Here is a 21,620-nt window from a genome sequence, read left to right as displayed (position 1 = left end):
AACCATACCAGCGCAAATTAAGTATTAAAAAATGTGTTAATGTACATTAACTCAGGTGACATTGCAGACACCGCACAGACATTCCCAGCAAAAGGTTAGGAGATAAAGTTCTGATAATTTATTTATGCTTACAAACAATATTAGTGAAATGAAAATCTGGAAACTTGCACAACTGGAGGAGGAGAGAGACAGGCGGGCTGTTGGAATGGGAACCAGTAGGTGGCGTTGTTGCGCAGATAACAGGGTACAGACCAGAGGCCCATAGGCATACCATCCATCACTTTCTCTCGTTCACGCACGAAAAAAAAAACATCTACACAGCTGGAAACTTCACACGCAAAAGACTAAGAGTTATTTCCTTCCCCTGTGGCGCATAGGACTTCACAAAAAGGTTTATTACAGAAATCAGACCTTATTTACACAGTGCCAGGAACCTACAGTAAGTTAGACTGGTGAGAGATACATAAACATGTTTAGCACCAGCAGTGCAGTGGTAAAAGCTGGTCATGTTCCGATCTACAGCTACAAAAGAAACCAATCCCAGTGATTACTGAAATAATTCTACAGACTACTGTATACTTATAAAGAGGGGAAAAAAAATCAAATTGTATTGACAAATCGCTATTCGACTGTTATAATGGATATGTATAAATGACATTGGTTTGCAGTACTATTTTAATCGCTAAAGTTTGCCATATGACATACATTTCATAAAATCGGTTACTTTTAAATGAACATTCCCAAAATGCAATGTAACATCAAAATTGATTTCTTAGTCACCATAAACACTGCATATTCTCACAAAAAAAATCTATAGAATTAAAAACTATACGTCTGAAGAGAACATGATGAAATTCCATCTGCATCACACATTCTGAAATGTGCAATTCAGATTTAAGTATGTTTGCACAAAACACGCTGTTCCCCCAAGACCAGATCTATAGAAATTACGTTCACTGGTCCAGCACCAGACAAAATTCATGTTTTATGTGGCGTGAATAAAAAGTTCATTCTCACATCCAGACAAGATGTCGGTATTAAATTAGACAGGATATTACAGGGCAGAGAGATTTCAGTCTTAGGATAGTGAGAATCCCAAGGTAATGTGTAGCAAATGCAGCCTCATCTGATTAAGCGCAAACTTTGGAGAACTGAGTAAACTCATGTGGTGCGAGATCACTGAACGCAGGAGTAAAAAATAAATAGAAATTAAATTAAAAATCAATGACAGTAACCAGAAGAACTTCAGGTTTGGGTTAAATGTAATGAAAAGACATGCATGTTTTAGCTGATACAGTGCAACGCCAGTTATAAAAAATAAAATAAAATGTAGTCATGTTGATAATGTGAGATGGAAGAATGATTTAGCTTGAAGCTGTTAAATAATTTAGTAATTTTAGATGCGCCAGTAGATGGCGCAAGCAAAATAGCAAGTTTAGTGATAAAGTTCACCACTAAGTGGCAATTCACCTTGCCTTACGACGGGTGACATGCGTCGCACTGACTTAAAGCAGCCGGCTAGCAGGGCAGTGACCTGGTACTTTAGGAGAAAAAAGGAAAAAGAACCAAAGAAGAAAAGGAAAATCTATAGGGGAAGAGAACCGAATCCCCGGCAGTGGCTAAGGGCCGGGAACAGGGCCCCATTCAGAAATAAAAGGCCGTAAAATCTGCATAGCTCTTTGACTCACACTAACTACACTCTACAGATTCAAAATTTACCATAAATCACCACCATTAACAAAGATCACAACTGCAAATGCCACACTGCGCAAATTTTTAAGTTAGCGAGAAGAAAAAATAAAAATTGGTTAGGATACGACTAAAATAAAACCGTTGAAGGCAACAGAATGACGTAGGCGGGGCTGCAAGGGGCCAGAACCGAAAGCGGACTCTCTCGTGAACGACCTGCGGATGCGTGTCACAGGAGACGGGCCGAGATCGACCCCTGGGGGGTCTGGGCCCCCGCCTCGGGGAGACGGCAAGCCTGGATAAGGCTTACGCTTCTCCCGAGTGCCAGAGGGAGGGTGTGGTGAAGAGGAGGGGGGATGCACATTTCACACAGCATTCATTATAGGTGTGAACAAAGCCATGTGCTTTTTGGTCATATCACTGCAGAGCACTTTTATTTTGGACAAAACCCACCTAATAGAGAATTTCAGTCAACTCATTTTTGGCGCCTCTTCCTTGGGTCATTCCCCCCACCCCAGTCCTGACAATGTGCCACATCTCCACATTTGTTTTTGTTTTTTTTCCCTTGTGAGATATCTACATTAGCTGCAAAACCTTACATGTACACGCGCTGCTTACATGAACTAAAGCAACCCAGCCCACCCCCCCCCCAACGTAAAAGAATTGCTTGTCCCTGATTTATTACACCAATAATCTCCGTCCTTGGGGTCAGGTCCCTCCAGCGAGTCGCCCCGGACGGCAGGAAGCGGTGGGCTAACCCAACATTAGCCCACACACATGCATGTGTGCCACTCCTGAATGCTGTCCTTCCGAGATTGGCTCTCTGGAGAACTTCCTGTCGGTGTTGAGTTTACCGAGGGCGGGGCCGAGGAAGAGGACGTCCCTCATCACGCTCCCCCTCTCGTGCATCCCACTGAGGCTGATGTCAATCTTCCAGGAAGTCCGTATCTAGATCCATGTAGACCTCGTCGATATAACTGGATATGGCACATGGCGAAGTCTGGTCCGGACTTAACAGCACCGAAACGGTCTCCTTCCAGTAGCTGAATGGGATGCAGGAGCTCTGAGGAAGACAGACGAAACAAATCCTTCACGACCCTCTTCAACTCAACCGCCTGACCTGACCTCCTGACCTCACAACACGAGATTGGAGTTCAGAAGAGGAAGGACCCACCATAAAGATGCTCCTGGAGATGTTCAGAGGAGCGAAGCTCATGTGTTACAGGGAGACAGCTAAACTGACTACAGTTAAACAGATCACACCACGGTTCACCTCGCAGGTATCACGCAATATACAAACAAACCACTAGAGGGATGAACAGGAGACAGCAGCCCAGGGTTAGGAGGAGGATGGGAAGAGAAAATCTCACGTTCTCCAGACAGGTGCTGTCCTTGTCCTTGTTGAGGTAGTGGCGCTGCCAGAAGCGGAGCAGCTGGTGGAAGTTGTTGAGCAGGCAGCCCGGGTACCTCTCGCTGTACTCCTTCTCCCGCAGGGCGTTCAGGTAGAAGGAAAGCTTGCCTCTCCTCCGGGCCAGCATGAGCACCACCAGGCTGGTGTTCAGACAGCTCACGTTCTCCTGGTGGTGAAAAAACGGGGAAGCGCCGAGCCCTTTAGTCTGACGGCCTTCAAACACCACGCTGACCAATCTGGACACGCACATCGGAAATGAAACTACATGCAGTCAAATTTAAGTCTGATTAAAAACGGCATAGAGTGTTATGCTGATGAGAAATAAAGGGTCCTAAAATAGTTAAAAATGCATCCATATGCAAAGCAGTTAAGATGGATGCTGTAGTGTTAAGAAAAATGAAAGTGTCACAACTAATCAACAACTTGCTATTTTGTTACTCTGGCAAATCTCAGTTTACTGTAATCTTCCAAACAGTTGTTACACTTGCCTGCGTCAGTGTCTGCACATTGATGATGTTAATGAGCCTGAAGAGGAGGGACAACCTGTTCTCCACGTGCGACATGTATGATAGCAGACAGCACTCAGAGAGGACTTCCACCACTGTGTAACAGAGAAGAGATACCCTCAGCACACTGAGCCCAACAGGATCAGCTAGCATTTTCATCCACTGCTTCAAAGTTCATATCTCATTAACCAGTGGTTTATGCTTTCACAGTACCTTTGACATCATCTGTTTGGCTTTCAAATCGGTCTAGCGATAGGACGATGCATCGCACCAGCATGTTGGAGTCCACCAATGAACTGTTGATCTGATTCAGAAATATCTGAAACTGTAATGAAAAAGAAGAGCAGGATCTATCGAGTTCTACAAAAATATGTGAAGGAGAACGATGGTTAGAGGAAGTGGTCAGATTGTGGAACATTCTGGGGGTCCCCAGGAAGCCACACAAACCTTCTCCTCTGTGTTGACGTATTTGTTGAATCTCTTGAATGCGTCAATGTTGAACTTCATCAGCTCCCCCAGCAAGTCGAAGTAGCTCTGCAGCACATCTCTGGATTTACATCCACTGTCAATGATGCAGAACAAGATGTGCTAGACAAGAAAAGGGGATCAAAGAATATTGCGGTTAAACAAAACTTATGAAGGAGAGTACAATGTTCAACCCCGCCTTCAACTAACCTCCAACAAGCCCCTCTTAAGCAAGAAGATCTGGTCGGCGTAGGAGGTGGCACCACGGAGAAAGCTTTCAACCGCCCTTGCCTGCCAGAACCTTTGAAGATGAAGAAAGCATGACATGGAGACACTACTGCAGCTAACAAAAGGAATCACAACTGCCGACAGAAGCATTACATTGTTGAAGCTGTCACCACCAAGGAAGACAACCCTTTAAAACGCTTCTTACCAAAGAACATCTACAGAACCCTATGACGTTTCTCAATACATGGATAAAGGCAAGCACACCTCATTAGCCAAAGACACTCCCAAGATACTTCTCAGTAGGGTGAAGCTAATGGCAGCTATGCTGGAACTGATCACTCAAACACTTCACACATGATCTTACCTGAATGAAGAATCTGGAGGTTCCTTTTTCATGACCCCAAGTAGCCGTGTCAGGAGACCCTTCTTACCATCACACACGAGGCTCCTGGAGAAAATGCAAGCCCCAGTTTAAGTGTGGGCCTCCACCCCAACAAAATCACAGTACCCCTCAATCAACGACCAGACTGCATACCTATCCGTGTTGGCCAAAGCTTCCACTTCTGGGATATCGGCTTTCTGACAGATGGCACTTAACTCATTCAGCTCCTGGCTGTTTAGAAGCAAGTACTTGTTTCTGAAACACAAGATTACCACAATTCGACACGACTAAAAATGAACAGTTAATGTATTACACCGTGTATGTTAGAGGAATATACTCACTCATGATGGTCACTGAAGCTCTGAAGCAGTCTCAAGAACTGGATTTTGAAGGAAATTTCCTGTTTAGACAGAATAAGATAAGGGGAGTGGTATCGTGAACAAGGTGTTGGGTGTTACAAAATAAGTTCCTTAGGTTCCAAAACACCACCGATGTGCTTACTGGGCTACAGTCACAATTCTGGTTCTGTCCATGTAGAACACGGTTGGACGTCTGCTTCCTCCAGATGAGCTTGTCGAAGAGATTGTTGAGTCCGGGGATCAGCCGGAACTCTGCTAACATCTTGTGGACCTATCGGGAAGGTGCCCAAGACTGAGGAACTTCTCAAAAGATGTCATTTCGCGGCACAGCTACTTCTTGATCACCTCAGTGCTACCAAACAACACCAAATGCTCATGGTTCAACAGGCATTGACAACATTCCGAGTTGGCTCCTAGCAAATGTTACTCAGCCAAGAACAGATTAAGACCGCGCTTAGATTATGAGATGAAGTGTGGGCCTAAATGACCTTTGTTAGTATAACTAACTACAAAGTAGTAATTTGAGTAAAATTCCAGGCCACTGATGTTCTCACCTGCGTCCTCTGGCGCCCCATGAGCAGCACACAGAGCACATACAGCACCTCCACCTTGTACATGATCTCGTGCACGATCTTCATGGACTGTGGCAGCCGGTGTCTAAGGGGACTGGTGGCCAAGGTGCTCTCATCCGAAGACTCTGAAAGAGACACAGAAGTAGAACCGTTAGTCCTTCATTGCGCCCTTGCAAAAACAAGCCTTTGTATCCTTCACTGCCAAGCATTTTGGCGGGATGCATGTATCACCTGTGCTGCTGTGCTCCTCTGTAGTCATCTGCATGAGTGCATCCAAGACCAGGGCATTATCCAGCCAGGCATACCAGTCCTCCAGCTCCTGCAGGAAGTTGGACGCGCCAGTGGCCTCCGACACTTTCCTCGTGGCCAGCTTGCATAACCGCTCGATAAAGCCCGGGATGTTGAGCAGAGCGACTACAACAGAGGAAAGAAGGAGCGATGAAGGCTCACCTACTGCATGCCCTTCAGGAAAGCTACCGCAGAGACTAGACCTCAGGTACACCTCCTCCTACCCTACCTTGGTTGACCTCAGCACGGGATGGGCTCATGTTCTTCTGCTGGGTGTTCTTTACCAGAAGGGTGTGTTTGTCATCGTTCCCGAGATCAGGCTCCGATATAGTGATGGATAAAATGCGGCAGAAGTTGGCGAGCTGCTGCTGGTCGAAGCTCTGGACCAGACTGGGCAAATCAGCAATGTCCTCCAGCTGGATCATCTCCTGTGACACAGATATGTGCTTACCTTGGTCCTGTACTAATGGAATAAATGAGGGCTCGTCTTCATGTGCGATTTACAGCAAATGGATGGGCATCTACATAAAGCAATGAAAAAAATTGAGACCACTGTATAGTTTTAAACCCTGGTTTAATCGCAGTTCTGCTGGGAGAAGGTTCATTCCAGGTTCAAAATTTCTTAAGGCAGCAGTACACAAGAACAAGGTGAAGCAGGAGACACTGGGAACGACCAGAAACCAGCCAGGTAAAGGGCAGAAGCAACACTGTAATGCCAGAGATGACTTAACTTGTACGACGGTTTCTCATGAATCGGAGGATGACATAAAATGACCTTCAAAAGTAGTGGGATACATTAAGTGCAGTTGTGAGGTGTACTGCTAGGACAGTTCATATCACGTTCCTAGAAGCAGGACTGAAGTCCCATAAAGCAAGGAAGAAGACCTTCAAGAATAACCAGGCTGCAGTTTGCAAAATATATTATTCAGAGACACACCCATAAATTGAGAAACGAGTCAAACAAAAATTGTGCTGTGTTCTCAATTTTTTTTCGCGGCTGTATATATTTAATAATTATATAGATTACTTTGAAATCATTGTAATAGTAAGCTAATCTACTTTGACAATCGCCATGGGCCAATAAAGCCACTTTCAGATACAAAAAATGTAATTTGCTACCTTGGTCACGTTTGTTCATTGATGATTTGGGGGGGGGGGGGTGGTGGTGGTGTTGCGAATTGTGTTAAGCTAAGTCATCAATCCTAACGATGCTCACTGCCTTACAGCAGAACCTTTGTCGGAAACTGAACTACCACCAGTAAATACGAGATAAAAACAGTTATGGGGAGAAAGGCAAAACCTGGGAAATGTTTTTGAGGTAAAACCAACCTTTTTGACTCCAAGGATGTCCTCGATCAGGGTGGCCGTCTGTAGAAAAGTCTTCTTATTTGTCATCAGTGTGAAGAGATAGAGCACAAAGTCGTTCCTTGATGCAAGGCTTTTAGTGACCCCTTCCGTCTGGAAGGGGGGAAAAAAAAATTACATTTCATTCTCAGAAAATAACAGAGGGCAAATGAAATATGTGCCATGAGGAAAGCAACTTGAGCGAGGGATGAGTAATGAAATTCACACAGCAGGGCTTTACTGTACTTACACAAATGCAGCAATTATAGAGAACGCTGAGACAGTCCTTGACCAGGTCATCGCTCACTGTGTAAAGCAATCATTCAGATTCAGTCAAACAATTTACGAAAGATGAACTAAAGACTAAGGTGAATTACCTATTAAAGATACCATATTCCACACAATGTGAATCATTAGCTAGTCTCAGTAATATTCCCAGGTCTAGGGACGATCGGGGCATCAGATTTTTCACTCACTACTGGGTTTCTTCTTCTGTGCCGTTAGAGTTGGCCTCATCAAAATATCCACCAACAGCTGCAAAGCAGACGGATTGCAAATAGTTACTCAAAGGTACGGCCTGAATTCACACGTCAAATCGATAACGCTTCCAATACCAGCCGACAAAAGCTCTATAGCTCACATCGACACCGCCAAAGAGGTCGAAGGTGTATGTGTTGGGCGAGGCCAGCTCCTGCGTGTTCTTCCTGTCCTCCGTCACAAACGTCATGGCCTCCATGGACAGCAACGATGACAGCTCCTGGAGAGCCAAAACAAACAACCAACCAAATAAGCACACCAGGTAAGCTGTACATAATTAGAGAACTAGTAAGGTTAATTAAAACATGTCAGTCCATCGGGGGATAAAATGATCCTGGGTTTCCACTGGCAAAAACATCGAACCAACCAATCAATTACCTAATCCAAAAATTTGTTGAGTCACCCGGGAAGCCATGCAGACATTTTTTGACACAACTCCAGTGTGAATGCAAAACCATAACAGGTAACCGTGTCTGAGAAGGGGGGGGGGGGGGTACTCCCCCTATATTCACTACATTGACATCATGTTGGAAGTACACAATATGTGTTACTTACTTCCCACAACGAACCTGCTAAGTTCACCTAAGTCACATGTACCATCCGGCTATGTGCAGTGCCTTAAGGCTGTGGTTACATTGTAGCTGGAGCACTGGAGATGGGCAAACTGATGAGGACTTTATTCAGCACTAAACCAGGGGTGGGGAACCTGATCCATGGAGAGCTGGTGTGGGTGCAGGGTTTTGGGATGGCCTCTCAATCAGCCAATAACAGAGGGTTGGAGTTGAGAACCACTGCTTTATTATTGGCTGATTGAGAGGTCACCCCAAAAACCGGCACGCACACTGGCCCTCTACGGATCCAGCTCCCTACCCCCGTGATAAACATTATTACTGTCACTGAAAAGTAACTAGCCTATATTAATTCATATAATTATTGTTTACCTCCACAGACAGAGGGGGGGCATACCATCGCTAAATAACAATAATAAAACATGTACAACAATGGCAGTATCACCACCCACCGCCAAATTGCACACAGGCTAAACAGCCTGATCCACAGGAAACACGGTGACCGGTACCAGGGATGTACCTTAACTACTCCATGGATTTGCGAGAGGTCGCTGTTGGGGTGGCTGCTCTTGTACAGCTTCTGTAGCAAGACCGGGATCCCAACCCATCTGGCTCGCTTGTCCCTCTCTTGGAGCAGAGCTTCTGGGATCTTACACAGAAACACATTAATACATAAATTACAGCATTCTAACACTCAACCTCCCCAACTTAATCTGCACTATGAATATACATTTCCTTATGGAGATGGAACCAAGCTTGCCACGATATAATTCTCAAATTTTTACTTTTGTATTATATAATCCGACGCTTGAACATGCAAAGTTATTAAGTTTAATTGCCTTATTCAGCTATGTGCTCAGAAGAATGTTACCTTAAGTTAAAACTGGGCTACTCAGTTCAGATGGCCATTAACACCAGTTTCTATATAGTAATGCTTCCCAGGGTCAGTTCATGCTTATTACTCATTTACATTAAAGCATAAATGTTGATTAAATATATGTTAATATGACCATTTAAACTACTAAAAGCCATAGGTGGGAAACACCACCCAAGTAAAATTCACCACAAAGAAAAAGTAGAGGTGTCCATTAACAGTTCACTGTGAGGAAAGTAACGAAACAAACTTCCACCCAACATACACTTTCAATGTTAAGCAACCAATCAAAGCTGCAGTTTCACTAAAGCTGCTTTCAATTTTTAACAGACCTGCATCATTCACAAATAGACGTCTCAATTATTTTACCAAATTCATCACAGTACAAAGCAATATTTTTGTGGACCACCTCGGGTTAAAAATCTCATTTAAGGGTTCAACAGCAGCTTCTTCAGATTACCTGCTTATAACTAACACCACGGCTGTAAAAGGCATGGCAGATACCTTCATAAAGCTGTTACTTAGGTCGTACTGGTATCGTTAAGGTGATACTTCCACCTTACCGCTTACTATTTAACATAACCAAAAAGGAAAACACTTCTCGAGATTCAAAATAATAAATTTTTAACATAAATCTTATAAGAATCAAGACAACAAACGTCGATCGTTTATAAATGCGTGAGCGGACAGCAAACACGGTTGTCAATTGAAGGAATATCTAAAAGAATGCAGATTAGCTAGTTGCTTATCTAGGTGTGTTTGTTAGTTACCCGATGTACACAACGCTTACTGAGTTAAGCCAGTCAACACGAAACGAGACCATTAGCTAGTTCCGTATTAATATTACAAACTGTGGGCGACCAGCTGGCTAAATACCTATTTTAGTGGTTTCTGTGAAACTCGATTAGTATCTGTCTTGGCCTCCATGGGCAGCCATGGTCGCTCGGCCAGACCCAGGGCTCCTCGGCCCGACGTCCGTCCTTCTTTCCCCCGGCGCCTCGCCTTACCTGCGTTCCCCTGCTCATGCCTCGGCCGGTGATCTGACCGTGCCGTATCCTGGACACGATGTTCTCGCTTGCACCCATCCTACTCCTCCCGCTGCGAGGGGTCTGAAACCCCAACGTCGCCATCGCTCCTTCTCACCGAGCTTTTTCTTTCCCAAACAGGAAGCTGGAGGTCGAGCGTCACATAAACGGGAGGGAAAACGCGCAGCGCCGCCTACCGGAGGCGGACAAGAGCCGCGCACCATTTCCCCGAACATTTTGAATTTACATTCAAGTTTAATATTTCATCTTTTATCACACACACACATGCGCTGTACTGCTGTGTAGGGAAATGCTTTTCCATCTGCTTCCTGAATTGTGCTTGAAGCCATTTGGACCCACAACCAGGGCAACCCCTAGGACTGGACTTGGCCGTTGACTCCCCCCCCCCCCCCATTACAAATTTGTTACTTATAGAACTACCTCTGCTCGCTGTTGCACTGCTTTATACTACTTTATACACACTACTATAACTTCACATCTGTACTTTATGACAGCTGTTAGATTCCTATGTGTATTTTTTTCTAACCCTGTCTAACGCTGATACATTGTACCCCTTTGTTGTTTAATGCCACACAGCATTGAAAAATAACATTTCACTGCAAGTTACACTGTGTATGATTGGTATGTGACAAATAAAATTTGAATTTGAAAACGGAAATATGCAATGCAAAAAAAAGAAGAAAAAAAACAGAACATTTAATAAAAAATATAACAATAAACGAGAATAACTTAATTCTAAAATAATAATAATTAGTAGTTGAAAACAGACATGTAAGATGCATACTAAGCATACTAAGGCCAATAATACATTACAGAAAAATGCCTATAACTATAAATAGCTATAAATGCAGCTAGGCTGAGCTTCCAGTGAATGTCCAGGTATATATATATATGTGAAAGCAGTACTGGAACAGTTAGTGTACCACTCTCCATAAAACAGACAGTCCCCTCCGAGAAACATGATAAGCTGTTTTTCCTTATCAGTGAGCAAATCTGAACAGTTTCTCACGATCAGCGTGGTAATTTCCTCCCACAAACTGTAGCACAAAGTGCCAAACCCTAAAATTAGCCTTTATAATCGTGCATGAAGTTACTGTATGGAAATAATCCCAGGCAGGCGCTATCATCTGCAGCTAACTGCTTGGGTAGTGAAATGGATGTTTATGTTTCTGGTCATTCAAGCTTTCATTTTAGTTCATATCAATATAATGAATCGGGAATTAAAGCAGTCTGAGACGTGCATTTCAATAAATTAAAAGCTTTATTTTGGTTGTCATTAAAATTATGCTAATAAAGTGGATAAACAGTCACGTGCTGTCGGAGAAGACCTGGCCCAAGATGGAAAGCCGGGAACTGAATGGCTGCATGGGACAAGACAGCAGGGGGACTTTCCTCCTGCTTCCGGGTTTGATCGCGATGCTTTCGGGAAAGTTTGTGGGTGCGTCTCCTGTAGACTCTTCCGGCTGCGTTGCTGGTGGCGGATGGAGGGACTCGGACAGGTTCAGCAGGATGTCCTGCAGCTCTCGCCGCTCGCCGTGCGCCTGGCTGCAGCAGTGCAGAGCAGCCGGGTCCAAGGGGTGGGCCTCAGTGTTATAAACGTAGCCCCCCGCACCCAGGACACAGTCACTCTGGGGGCCCGTGCCCGTCTCAAAATCCAAGCCACCGTTGTGCAGAAAGTTGTCCGGGTCGAAGAGGAGATAGAGGTACTTCACGGTCTCCGCCAAGAAGAAGGACTCCATGCGGTTATCCAGTTTGTGATCTCGGACGTCCTTCACCTAGGAAAAGAAGAAATGGACGGAAACATATTGCTGAAAACGGGATCGGACCACCCAACTATCTTTGTTGAAACTGTAGCAGTTAAATAGCATCAAAAAAGGTTTAAGTCTGTTCACACACATAGGGAGTTTGCTCCTGGTTGTCCAGTAGATATAGAGTTATGACAATGGTCACATTGAGTACAGTTGATATACAGACACTCCTCACTTCACCTGCCTGTTTAATATCTGTGCAGACTTATGACCAACTCTCCAATCTTAACGACCTTGCCGTAGATCGGAACTCAGTCGTTAAGTGAAGCGTGTCTGTATACAATGTAAATGTGTGACTGATAAAAATATATGAAGTACAGAGGGGCACGTCAATGCAAGGAATGTTGGAATACAGTGTGTAAAAATCTATACAATAAGTTTACAACAATGTGGATGGCGGATAATAATCCACAGTCAAAGGATGACTGTGTTGAGTTTTAGGAGTTCATGTTGTGTGGTTTCACCGCTCGCAGCTCCGGAACACTCACACTGGCAAAGCCGCAGCTGACGCGGCTGACCTTCTCGATGGACTCCACTGCATCACGGCCGAGCTGCAGGACGGCAGGGTCACCCGTGGCCCGGTACAGATACATGGCGCTCTCTATCAGCTCTGCAACCGAACGCACAAGAAAGTAAAAACTCATTAACTCAACATACCCAAGTTCTCACGACTGGTGAGGGATGTGACTCATATTTTCCCAGGTTCAAGGGTACATTCAATTAGGTCAGTGCCCTGGAACAAAAATGTTTCACACGCAATTCACCTAAAATTCACTTAAACAAAAAAGTTAAGCAAATGGCATTTTCTTTAAGTCAAGTATCTTGTAAGGTCAGCTTCTCATACATAACGCGATGAATCAAGCACTAAGCTGACATGTCATTCTCGTTGGTCGTATTGTGAATAAATATAGAATATAAGAATATAAATACTAAGACATGATGTAATATATACATGACACTTTACCACCTGATTTCTGCATCTAAAATAACAGTTTTGGTCTTTGATTATAGATGAAAAACAACATTTGAATTTCCAACATCAAAACATTACTTAAAACTTTCATTTCATAGATTGTTTTGTTATTAATCAGGTGACCCGGGTGGATTGATCAGGTGACCTGGGTGGACTGATCAGGTGACCTGGGTGGACTGATCAGGTGATGTGTTGCTGTGGCCTCGGTGAGAGTACCTGGCCTCAGGGGGTAGCCCTCTCGCTTATCCACGGTGTACCCCTGGGGGATGCTGTAGAACTCAGGCAGCCCGCCGAACTGCCGCCACACGCTGTAATAGTTGTGAAATGTCCTCATGGCGCTGTCCAGGTCACCCAGCAGGCTCTGACACACGGACACAGAGCCACACAGACAGCTGTGTGAGTGAGGCAATGCAGAATCTCAACACGAATGGGACTCGGGGCTCCCACTGCTGCTTATTCACCAATTAGAGTCTATTTTTCGGCTGGTCATACGGCCCTGCCTCTAGGTGGTCCATTCCCAGTCTGTGCTACTGTGCTGCTCACCTGCAATCCTGGCCAGAAAGCCTCCAGAGACTGGAAGACAGGCATGGATACCGTGCCTTTGTGCATCTGGACCCACAGGTACCAGTCATCGAATTTGGTGTAGTTCTTAATCGACTTGTTATACTCTGTGGAATATGGGAATACAATAACAAAACAATTACACATCTTTCCATTTTCTGTACCTGGTCGTTCCATGCAAGATCGAGGGGTTTGTTGCCTATTCTGGAACCTACAGGCGCAAAGCTGGGAATAACCCAGGATGGGGCACAAACCCATGGAAACCCCATGATGACAAGGCGAAAACATACAAATTGCACACGCTCGGAGCCAAGGTGGAGCCTCCGCCCCCAGTCCTAGAGGTGTCAGGCAACAGCGCTAACCACTGTTTCACCATGGGTCTTGCCAAGTTCCCTCATCATCTATGGTCTTTGGAGAACCTGCTTCACCTGGTATTCCCCAGAACTGGGAAATTCCTTCCACGACAAAACTCACAAAACTTTAAAAACTCAGTTCCAGAGAAATGTCCGTGGCTGCAAATGCATTAAGATGGCAAACAAAACTTGTTTGGTTACCTAAGAACATCGAGAGCAGCTCCTCATCCTGCAGCATAATGGATCCCTTTACCAGGTACTCGAAATAGGAGTCCACACCTGCTCCAATCCCAGCATCCTGTGCAACCCACTTGGAAGTAATGACATCTATGTGGTTGCCTACCTGAGTAGATATGGAGGAGACCGTGAAGATGTCGCACGTCACCTCTAATGTTCCACCCAGCAGGATTTTCTTTGTCCTGTTTGCTCAACTCGGGACATCACGAGCTTTGGGCTGACTCACCAATCCTATGTCTGACCGTGTCTTCCACAGAGAGAGCAGGGCCCGCCGGGCGACGTTTTCAAAGACCGGGTCGCCTGTCAGCCGGCTTAGTGTGGCGAACTCCAGGATGAAGGTGCCCACCCCGGCTGTGCAGGTCACCGACGTCTCCGAGGGACTCACACCCATCAGCAGGTTCACCGTGCCGTACGGCATCCCTGTGGGTGTCTGGAAAGCTGCGGAAGGTTCCAGAAATGGAAGGCTCACTTTGGATTCCCATCCTGGTTGTACCCTTTCACATTTAGATCTGTTTTGGAGACACTTTCATCCAAAGCGACGTACAACTGAGAAGGCAGGATCAGCCAGTCTCTGAGGATTAAGAGCTAGGGACCTTGCTCAAGGGCCCAATGGTGAAATCACTCTGCCAGGATTTGAACCAACAACCTTCTGATCATATGCAAACTGAGACTTGAGAATGACTTCTGAGCTTCATCGTACAAAGTAAAGAAACATATACTCTCACTTTACAGTTATCACTGTTGCTTGTGCTGGTGTGTCACTTGTTAAATGTGCCTGACTTATCAATTGAAAACCACCAGATATGCAAGTTTTTGGTCATTGCTGTTGCCAGCTGACCAGCAGACTGACTCGTTCCTGTAGCGCCCAGGGTCAAACAATGCCACTCACCTGGAAGGAGCTTCCTGGCAGCTTCCTCCGCCATGCGCAGTAGGGGTCCGGAACAGGGCCAGCCCGTCTCCACCTCCATACCAGCTCGCTTGGACAGCAAGTGAGCAGAGAGGAGACCACCCACCACTGCAGGGGCACACACACAAACACACACACACATACACACACAGTCCAATATTTTAACACGATCATAGCTACGGCTTCAGCACTTACACCAAAAACCCTAGCCGTAATTAGGGTTCTTATTCAAGCAAACACTACTGGGAAAAAAATACTGCTATTTTCTTTGAGAATCAATGCGGAACCCAATCTTTGCATGGCCCACCTCGGATATTGGTTTCAAACACAGATGCGTTGACATCAATGTCAAAGTCGATCGTGTTCTGCAACAGGGACGCCACTCGCTGAAACTCTGTGTGGTTCCCTAAAATCTAATTTAAAAAAAAATACCACAAAAGGAACCCATTTAAATAGGACAAGACCATAGAAAATAATGATGGATGTGTGCAGAAAAAAAGTCAGGTCTGGTTCCATGCAAACCTCAATTTTTAAGCAATTACCAATATGAAAAGCTTACCAGAAGAGTGTCCAGCGCATCTATTAACGTCAGGGAAAAGCTGTAACAGTAGATGGAAAGAGTGCAACAACTTCATCATCCTAAAGAGATGCCTTACAGCAGGGCTCTCCAACTCTGGTCCTGGGGGATTGACTACTATCCAACAGGTTTTCTATCCTGCCTGGCTTATTATGAGCCATACCAGTTCTCATCGGATGTCAGGAAGGAGAGATATCCTACTGGATAGTAGCTCTCCAGGACCACAGTTGCAGACCACTGCCCTACAGTACTTAAAAGCCAAAGTTACAAGTTCTCTTGATATCACCAGAGTAGAAGCCAGAAGTTACCTGCCCCAGGTGTCCTGACCGTCACAAGTGAGAGGTCGCAGCTCATCATAAGGAAAAGCGTTTTCCAAATAATTGTTGTAGGCATGATAAAACATGGCTTTTATTCTGTCTCTGTAGGAAAATAGTGGCAAAAATAGCTGAAGGTGGAGCTCCATATTTACTATATAACCGAGTTCACGGAAAAGAAAATACACCTAATATTTGTACTATTCTACACATATTTTGCATGGCAGTTCTCTGCAGTCTAGTATCACTTAATTATTACTATTTTAATACTATATGTTGATATAGCTAATTTTAGGTTTGTAATGGAATATTATAGATTTGCCGTAAGATTTCTTGTCTGAGTCATATCAGGGTTGCCAGCTCTCCCGCATATGGCGTGACACTCACGCTTTCAGACCCTCATGCTCACGCAAGAAACCTTACGGCAAATCTAAATTATTCCATTATAAACCTAACATTAGTTTAATTAAAAATCGTTGGGGTAGTTTATAAACCCTACAGATTATTTACAAGGTAATAAAACTGTTACACACAAGTAAATGCGTGTGAATGTGTGTGCAGACTTGACTCAAATTGAAAATCTCTGACCAAAGTTGGCATCCCTGCTCATACTGTATACACACAGACAAACTGTCTGCAAGGAGCCCGGGGTAACACGAACCTACAACCACAGAAACGAGTAGCAACATCAACCAATCAGAGCTGCAGCTTTCTTTCAGTCTTAAAATGACACTGCAGTCACGTACTAAAATCCTACTTTCCAAACTAACTGTAGCAAGCAGTCTAGATACCCGGTATTACTGACTATTACTGACCTGTAATGTGCCATTTCCTGATCGCTGTCCTCTTTTCTTTTGGCATGACCGATAGCGAGAAGAACTTGAACGACGCAAAAAACTGCGCACAGGTATCTGATCATGAAGAACCGAGATAAGCGCAAATAATAGCAGAAATAATGAGGATAAAATGTTTTAGCAAACCATCTAGAAGCGCAGGCGCTGGGCGAAAGAGGAAGTGGACAAACTGCGCATGCGCCAGAGACACAGCTGACGTATTATAACATGTTTGACACATAGAGCGCTATTTAAACATTATTAATTGAATGCTTCAGTTTTTTAAATTCATTTTTAATTTTAATTTACCCCGTCAGTGGCGGCTTCAGTATTTAAAATTACATATGTTACGTAATTAGGGTTTATTAATTATAAAAGTTGTTTATTATATATGTTTTGTATTTCATTTTTATATTCCCGTTACTGTTCCTTGAATTGTATTGGCCACAATGGCTACATAAGTACATGATAACGCATGAGGGTGAAAGAGGTGGAGAACCTTGCTAGGAGAACCTGGAACATTTATTGAAATTACAGAGTGAAAGAAGTTCGAGAGCGACAAGAATAACCTGAATTGACGGAATTCGTCTCTTTTACGTAAAATATTCGTTTAAAAGGATCAAACTGTTCAGAAACGACACACGTTTAACAATATTTTACTAGTATGACAGACGTGTCCTTTCTTTTTTGGCTACAAACGAGTATGCTTTACTTACATACTTCAAGTTATTTTCCCTTGTGGTGACACGCAGCTTTATCGGAAACTGCAGTGTAAACAGCCTGTAGATATTATAAAAATAGCATAGAAGGCTATTAATAGTTTCACTTGAAATTTGCGGTGTTCATCAGTAAATCAAGCCAGCAGCATATTATTGATAAGAATATCAATCAGGACACACGTACTAAGTACAGGACACACTATACTGACTACACACTATACTGATCCCTGTGAGGAAATTCTCTTTCCGCCTACCCCACTCCATGACACACATGTAGGTGAGCAGCTAAGGGCAGCCACCTGTAGCGACGTCTGTGGGGCTGGGGCTTAGGGGCCTTGCTGTAAGGGACACCATACTCATATAACAAAAACGTGGACTGTCTCTGGGTCCCCAAGGAATGGATTCAGAAGCACTGCTTTACACTATATACCAACTGCAAACGTTTTGTCATACCTAGATAGACAGTATCATCTCCTGTACCTGTACCAGTTGTGTCGGGGAGCAGGTGCATGTCACTGAACCAGAACCCTAATGTGTAGAGAACTCACCTCCTTGTTAGGAGAACCTGAAGCATATATTGAAAATTACAGACATGAATAATCTCATAACGCTTATACACTGACTGTTTAGACTGGAAATCTTTTTTTTTTTTGGACCCGGTTGCAGTTACATGCTGTGTTCTGGTGAATGTACAGCAGTGGGTTATCTTGCACTGACTGACATTGCTTATGTAACGGAGCGAGTTATGTATATTTTTCTGAATTATTTATTAGTTCAGGTCACTAGTGTTCTGTAAAGGGGGGCAATATTAACGAGTATATATACATAGGTCTAATTCAAAATTATATTGCATGGGAATATAAGACATCAAGGATGTGCATTTTTTGCTATCAGTGTTGAATAAAAGAGCAACGGTAAGCAGACCGCCTCATTTTTTCCAGTATAATATACATAACGCAGAGATAGACAGAGGAAGAATTCAGCCGTTTACATTTATTGCCACATGTATTTAAAATCTGCCTTCCCTGCATCCCTGATCAGCCGGTCAGAAAAATGAAATACATTCAACACGCAAATATGACTCCTTCAGGGGCAAATACATGCTAACGTAGTAGTACGCGCACCGCGTGCGATATAAAAATAGCATTTTCGTCGTGGCCCCGACGCTTGATCGTACTCACTGAACGTAAAACCTGGTTTCAGTTTGACGTGACCTGCAAGCGCAGCAGAGAAGCCAAAGTAGGATGTAAACATGTACGCCGAGCCGCCTCAATGACGCGATTGAGAATCTTTCTGCATCATTAGAATTCCGTTTGTTAGCAAATAATCCGATTTAGAAATGTGTTGGGTCTAGCTCCTAGGTTAATATCGTCATCATGACCAAATCTGTTATTGGCTATTAATTTTATTCCTTTATTTACCTTTTTAATCGTACCAGTATCCTGCAGTTTTGACCACTAGTGTAGATTTGCCATAAGAGCATGTGAGTCTGAAAGTGTGAATGTCACATATAAGATGTGTGACAATTGGCAACCTGTGGTACAGTGGCTCAGCAGAGCGAGATGTGACCTTGTACCTCCAGTTTTCAATCCCTGATACAGTTGTGTGTGTGTGTGTGTGTGTGTGTGTGTGTGTGTGTGTGGGTGGGGGGGGGATCAGATATACATTACATTGTGGGAGCATTTGTGATAAAAATGTTAACTTAACGACACCATAGTTATTTGTGTCAGAGAAACTGTTATGGGGGTTAAATGTATGGAGGCCATGAAGTGCAAACACCGCCCACCCCACCCCCAAAAAATGAAAAACGCGCTTTTAAATGAAAATGGCCTCCAAATGAAAATGGCCTCCAAATGCAAAGTGTATCCCCCAAATGAAAAATGTGCTCCCTAGATGCTGAACACAACATTAATTTCTACCAGAAATGGTTGGTACATTTGTATTTGACAAGGATAGTCGCTGATTGGACGGACACACTGTCTGTCTCGTTAAGAGGAAGGAAGATAACAGGAACGTGAACCAAGAATAGTTTCAGAAAAATGCAAAGATGTATTGTCCTCGTTGTGGCAAAAAGATTCCCAAAACCTTGCAGGCGAAATTTTGCACTGGTTGTGGTAAGGGGCTTAAAGAGATTCTTGATGTTAAACCCACCTCTGAACTACCTTCAGGTAAGATAAGCAAACGGTACATAATTGTTGCTAATGGAGTCCATGGAGCACTTGTTCAAGCTACTGAGTGGCATTCCCATGCCTGGCGTTCTACAGGCTACATATGCTTGTAAAACATAATGTTCAAAAAGACTGTATTAGTTTATACTAAACAGTATAAATATGTGTGAGTATAAATACATTAATAAGATGAGGGAATGACATTGCTGGGGTAAGGAAACTGTCAGAAAGGGCGTGTATGTACAAGTAAACATGCGTGCATATAAGTCTATTGTTGTGCATACTCCTGCGCTGTATTAGTTTGACTAGTACAAGACATTACAAAATAGTAATTTATGCACAACTATAGACTGACATGCACAACAATAGACTAATATGCACAACAATAGACTAGGGCTACTAATAAATGTTTTACATTTTGGGGGGGCGGGGTGTTTGCACTTCAGGGCCACCATATAAATGAGATGTTCTGACTGCTAGATGCACCAGGCTTCAAACGTTAACATTAACTAGTTTATGACCACCACTGCTCCTAGCAATCGAGCGTCCTGCAGGGATAAGGTCCCAGGACCTGGGATGAGCAGCCTTCACTCAGTTCAGGAAGGGCCCAGGAACTTGGCACCAGGAGCCACACAAGTTCCCATTCAGGAAGGGCCCAGGAACTTGGCACCAGGAGCCGCAAAAGTTCCCAGTCAGGAAGGGCCCAGGAACTTGGCACCAGGAACCACAAAAATTTCCCAGGAACTTGGCACCAGGAGCCACAAAAGCTCCCAGTCAGGAAGGGCCCAGGAACTTGGCATCAGGAGCCACAAAAGTTCCCAGTCAGGAAGGGCCCAGGAACTTGGCATCAGGAGCCACAAAAGTTCCCAGTCAGGAAGGGCCCAGGAACTTGGCATCAGGAGCCACAAAAGTTCCCAGTCAGGAAGGGCCCAGGAACTTGGCATCAGGAGCCACAAAAGTTCCCAGTCAGGAAGGGCCCAGGAACTTGGCACCAGGAGCCACAAAAGTTCCCAGTCAGGAAGGACCCAGGAACTTGGCACCAGGAGCCACAAAAATTCCCAGTCAGGAAGGGCCCAGGAACTTGGCACCAGGAGCCACAAAAGTTCCCAGTCAGGAAGGACCCAGGAACTTGGCACCAGGAGCCACAAAAATTCCCAGTCAGGAAGGCTGGGAGTCACCAGGAGCCATGAACTTCAGTGGGAAAGTGGCTTTTTGCAAAGTTTCCAGAAAGGGAGCAGAGAGGCAAGAGATCTACCTGAAGCTATGCATACATCCACCTTTAAGGTTGTCATTGTTGGGATTAGGGTTTTGCCCATAGAAATGAATGGATGGTTCCCACAAAGATATGAGTACAGTTCTGTGTATGTTCTCCGGTGTGTGAAGTGTGCATCTTCTTATGTTTTGTGGGAAAATTCACCCATAAGCAAGAATTCTGCCAGATCAGCAGTTACTTAACACAGATGCTTTCAGAAAAGAGTAATAAGAATGCTAACTAAAAAAAGCAGGAAACTTGGCTCCTACAGAAATATAAAAGACAGCAGGGTGAACACATTCCACCCACTTAACACTGGACAGGGTCACAGAACACACTGTCCTTCAGCTTCAAGTAACTCACAGAGAGGCAGTGAGTGGCTCATACACTTATTAGAAAATGGATCAGTAATTGTTTTTCTGTCTACTCTATATGTGTATTTCACTTTGACTTTCACACCTCCCTCCGCCCTCACTGGTGGACAAATTTCATCGCCATCACCCAGCCCCCCCAAACTGCTTGATATAATCCTGAATCAGTCACGTAGCTCCCAACATTATTTTCTTTACAAAAAACGGCTCTAACTGTGAGTGAGGCTGTAGATTCGTGGCCTGGCGCGGCGCCCATCCCAGGCACCATGGGGAACAT

General features: G+C 44.3%; 2 protein-coding genes across 3 annotated transcripts; both read right to left on the bottom strand.

Moving 5' to 3' along the window:
* Positions 1–95: 95 nt before the first annotated feature.
* Positions 96–10,404, bottom strand: LOC111837012 (short transient receptor potential channel 4-associated protein). Of its 2 annotated transcripts, none has more exons than XM_023798750.2 (19): positions 10,232–10,404; positions 8,871–8,999; positions 7,885–8,001; positions 7,721–7,778; positions 7,495–7,550; positions 7,230–7,358; positions 6,130–6,328; positions 5,812–6,026; positions 5,595–5,735; positions 5,183–5,311; positions 5,023–5,081; positions 4,835–4,936; positions 4,664–4,747; positions 4,282–4,372; positions 4,054–4,194; positions 3,820–3,931; positions 3,589–3,701; positions 3,060–3,266; positions 96–2,752 (listed from the first exon to the last, which is right to left on the bottom strand). In XM_023798750.2, exons 1-19 carry the CDS (start codon positions 10,352–10,354, stop codon positions 2,615–2,617), a joined length of 2,343 nt encoding a protein of 780 aa, XP_023654518.1. In that variant the 5' UTR covers positions 10,355–10,404; the 3' UTR covers positions 96–2,614. The 2 variants fall into 2 exon arrangements, with proteins under 2 accessions (XP_023654518.1, XP_023654517.1); XM_023798749.2 differs by having other exon boundaries at positions 5,595–5,737; positions 5,844–6,026.
* A 1,108-nt stretch (positions 10,405–11,512) lies between these two features.
* edem2 (ER degradation enhancer, mannosidase alpha-like 2) lies at positions 11,513–17,039 on the bottom strand. Its single transcript, XM_023798748.1, has 11 exons — positions 16,816–17,039; positions 15,995–16,105; positions 15,669–15,708; positions 15,417–15,522; positions 15,092–15,217; positions 14,429–14,640; positions 14,167–14,308; positions 13,595–13,719; positions 13,268–13,412; positions 12,567–12,688; positions 11,513–12,045 (listed from the first exon to the last, which is right to left on the bottom strand). The coding sequence occupies exons 1-11, from the start codon at positions 16,917–16,919 to the stop codon at positions 11,578–11,580; spliced, it is 1,701 nt and encodes a 566-aa protein (XP_023654516.1). The 5' UTR covers positions 16,920–17,039; the 3' UTR covers positions 11,513–11,577.
* Positions 17,040–21,620: the final 4,581 nt, after the last annotated feature.

This window comes from Paramormyrops kingsleyae, chromosome 18 (genome assembly GCF_048594095.1).
Source record: "Paramormyrops kingsleyae isolate MSU_618 chromosome 18, PKINGS_0.4, whole genome shotgun sequence".
Taxonomy (NCBI): Eukaryota; Metazoa; Chordata; class Actinopteri; order Osteoglossiformes; family Mormyridae; genus Paramormyrops; species Paramormyrops kingsleyae.
Note: the sequence above shows the minus strand (reverse complement) of the source record. Positions and strands in the feature narration are given on the sequence as shown.